The sequence below is a fragment of the Miscanthus floridulus genome, chromosome 2 (genome assembly GCF_019320115.1).
Source record: "Miscanthus floridulus cultivar M001 chromosome 2, ASM1932011v1, whole genome shotgun sequence".
Taxonomy (NCBI): Eukaryota; Viridiplantae; Streptophyta; class Magnoliopsida; order Poales; family Poaceae; genus Miscanthus; species Miscanthus floridulus.
The window spans coordinates 166,605,814-166,608,841 of NC_089581.1; the positions used below are offsets into that span (position 1 = coordinate 166,605,814).

The following is a 3,028-nucleotide window of genomic DNA, read 5'->3' on the forward strand; positions in this document are numbered from 1 at the left end:
CATGCTGTTGTTCTAATGAGTTGCACATGTGTTAGTCGGAGGTCAGTGAGTTGCCACCTCCAGTTTGTTAGTGTTGGGGAGTGCAAGACAGTGGCTAAAGAATTGTCTTGGAGAATCAGATGGAGCTTCTTGCATACAAGTTTTAGGCAGAGGTGTTCCGGTTGTCGGAAGAAAATGATCGGAAGTCGGCTTGGTGAGTTAGAAGATGTACATTGGTTGCTTTTGGAGGCCAAATTATTATGGCCTCTTGTACCCCTAGAATGAGTAGTCCGTTTATTTCTTTTTTTCTAGCTTGACAATCTGTCCAACCTGAGAAGCTATTTACCCTGCTGGCTTGCATATATGTAATTCTCTCTTCTCCCTGTTAATATATGCCGGCTATGTCGTGGATCTTTTAAAAAAAAACAAATAACCAGAAGACAACTACGCACGGCCTGGACCAGAATGGTACACGTTCAGATAATCAGATACGGCCAAGTGACAGCTTGTGAATCGCACCGCAATCCTCTCGCGTATACAAGATGAGCGATGAGGCAGCTTTTGTACCGTACTCTACATGCTCGTGAGTCGTGACACTGCCGACGTACGAAATTCAAGAGTTCACTGTTCACCACCGCCTCCAAATTAACCTCTTGAAACAGGCCAACAGCCATACAGAACATAAACGAAAGCAGTACACACTGATTCTCTAGCTACCCGTGACGAAACAATTTTTTCACGTGTCACGTCTGTTATTGCGGCCTTATCTTATAATTCGTACTTTTTAAGGATTTTTTTAGTCGGAACGGTGTTTTTCTCTCACAATAAATTAGTCGGAACAATATTTTAATTTTTTTTTTTAGCTAAACGAACGGAGCCGTTAACATTGGAAAGGAGCATAAGCTAACAGCAGGACAACCAACTGCACACCGACCAACGTGGCAGCCGCAGCGCTTTGCCGTCATCCCGCCGTGCATGGGCACGGACGGACTCGGGGGCTCAGTTGCAGGGCTCCCTCGCGAATCCGACGTGCGAGCCGGCGACGTCGACGACGACCCTGACGTTCTGCTGCTGCAGGTTGGCCACCACGTTGACGACGGCGTTCACGTTCTGCGGCGCCTCGGCCATGGCCAGGCACGCCAGCGGCGTGGCGCTGCTGTGGATCAGCGTGTTCTCCATCGGCAGCGTCAGGTCCACGCCGCCGCCCATGTGCAGCGTCACGGCCGGCGCGCCGTCCGCCGCCACCTCGTCCGTGTTGAAGCAGGTGTCGAAGGCGCCCAGCGACGTGTACCCGCTCGGCGCCGCCACCTGCCGCCGGAACTCCTCACTCAGCGCCGCGTACACGGGCGCCGTCCACCGCGTGATCACCGTCCCCGAGTCGATCACCGTGCCGGCGCCGGTGGTTGGGTCGAACACGAACGACCCCGCGGGGACCTTCACCAGGGTCCGCCCCACGCTGAGCCCCGTCACGTTCACGTAGTACAGCGACGGCCGGTGCGGGTTGGTCAGCAGCGGCGTGTACCGGACGTTCCTGGGCTGCCCGGCGGCGCCCAGCCGGAGGGAGCCGGAGAAGTAGTACGACCTGTAGCTCGGCAGGCAGTAGGAGAAGACGCCGTTGTACCTGCTCCCGGTCTGGGACAGCAGCGACATGGGGCCCCGGCCGAGGCCGAGGAGCCCCTGTTTCGGTAGGTTCGTCGTCGGCCCGGTCACCGCGCCCACGCACCCGAACGCGTAGCTGGCGATGGCGTCCTTGCCCAGCCGCAGCGTGTCGCTGCCCAGCGACGCCTGGAACGCGGTGTCCGCGAACGGCTTGGAGAAGGCGCACGTAGGCAGCGGCGCCGACGCGTCCTGGCTCGCTGGGCACGGCTGGCCGTCGAAGAGCGGGCACCAGTCGGAGGAGCACGGGAGGGAGGCGTACGAGGAGGAGCTTGCCGGGATGAAGCGGCTGCCGGCAGGGCACGTGTCGCACGGGGCGCAGTGCGACCAGGTGGCGTCGGCGCTGGTGTCGAGCGCCAGGAGGAGCTGCTGCACCGGGGTGCCGAGCCCCGCGCGGACGACGTACGAGGGCGGAGTCTGCCCGGAGGCGACGGGAGCGGAGGTGACGCCGCCGGACGAGGCCGCCTTGGACGAGAGGAAGAGGAGCCGCGCGTCGTCGGCGCGGGCGAGCGCGATGATGGACTCGAGCGGGGACGGGGACGGCGGGTGCACGTTGTGGTACACGGAGAGGTCGGCCGCCGAGGCGGTGGTGGCGGCGACGAGGAGGAGAAGTATGGTAGTAGTGGTGGCCGCCATGTCGAGGGAGCTAAATAAGCTAGGGAGTGTGGGTGTGGAGTGAGGAGTGTGCGAGGTGGGTTTATATAGCTGGGACGCTGGGTTCTTGGAGTACGTACTGCGGTGTTTTAGCTAGGATTTTGGTTATTTGAGCTCATTTTTTATTATTTTAATAAGGGAGCTCATTTTTAATTACACATAAGTTTGTACATCTGGCAAATCTTGTTCTTGGCGTGGCCATATCCTTGGGGAGGGGTTTGACCATCTCGTTTATCTTGGTGTTTTTTTTATCAGGTTTATCTTGGTTGGTTAGAACCACTAGAAAGAGCGCAACAACCAAATTTTCCGTCGCCCTACCCTAGTACACTGTGACCAATTGTCCTCTCATACTCACAGACTATCCATGATTCCATGGTGAGGCATTCTGGGTTTGAGCTGCCTTCAAGAACCTTACGCCGCTCTTTTGGTGAAGAGGGCTCCTTTGATTTCTTAGCCCTTCATTTTCCATTTTTCCCCCCGGATTTTTGTATTCTTTTTTCCTGCTAGGCTGTCTGATATCTTTCAGTAAAATACGTGCATCGCATGTTCTCAAATAACCATGCATAGTTTCATGGATTTTTCATTCTGAATTTCCAAGGACGGCCGATCAGAGTTTGTTTTTTTTAGACCGTATATATATACTGTATGTCATCGTGAGTTCATGCCCGTGTGGGGGAGATCACAGTCACACGGACCATCCATGGTGCGGCATTTTGGGTTTGAGCTGCCTTCAAGAACC

The 3,028-nt window shown here is 55.9% G+C and overlaps 1 protein-coding gene across 1 annotated transcript; it reads right to left on the bottom strand.

Moving 5' to 3' along the window:
- Positions 1-630: 630 nt before the first annotated feature.
- LOC136540517 (aspartyl protease 25-like) lies at positions 631-2,298 on the bottom strand. The gene has a single exon (XM_066532519.1). The coding sequence runs from the start codon at positions 2,269-2,271 to the stop codon at positions 979-981; it is 1,293 nt and encodes a 430-aa protein (XP_066388616.1). The 5' UTR covers positions 2,272-2,298; the 3' UTR covers positions 631-978.
- Positions 2,299-3,028: the final 730 nt, after the last annotated feature.

Coding starts and splice junctions, on each gene's coding strand:
- LOC136540517 (XM_066532519.1), bottom strand. CDS start 2,271: ATGGCGGCCACCACTACTACCATACTTCTCCTCCTCGTCGCCGCCACC.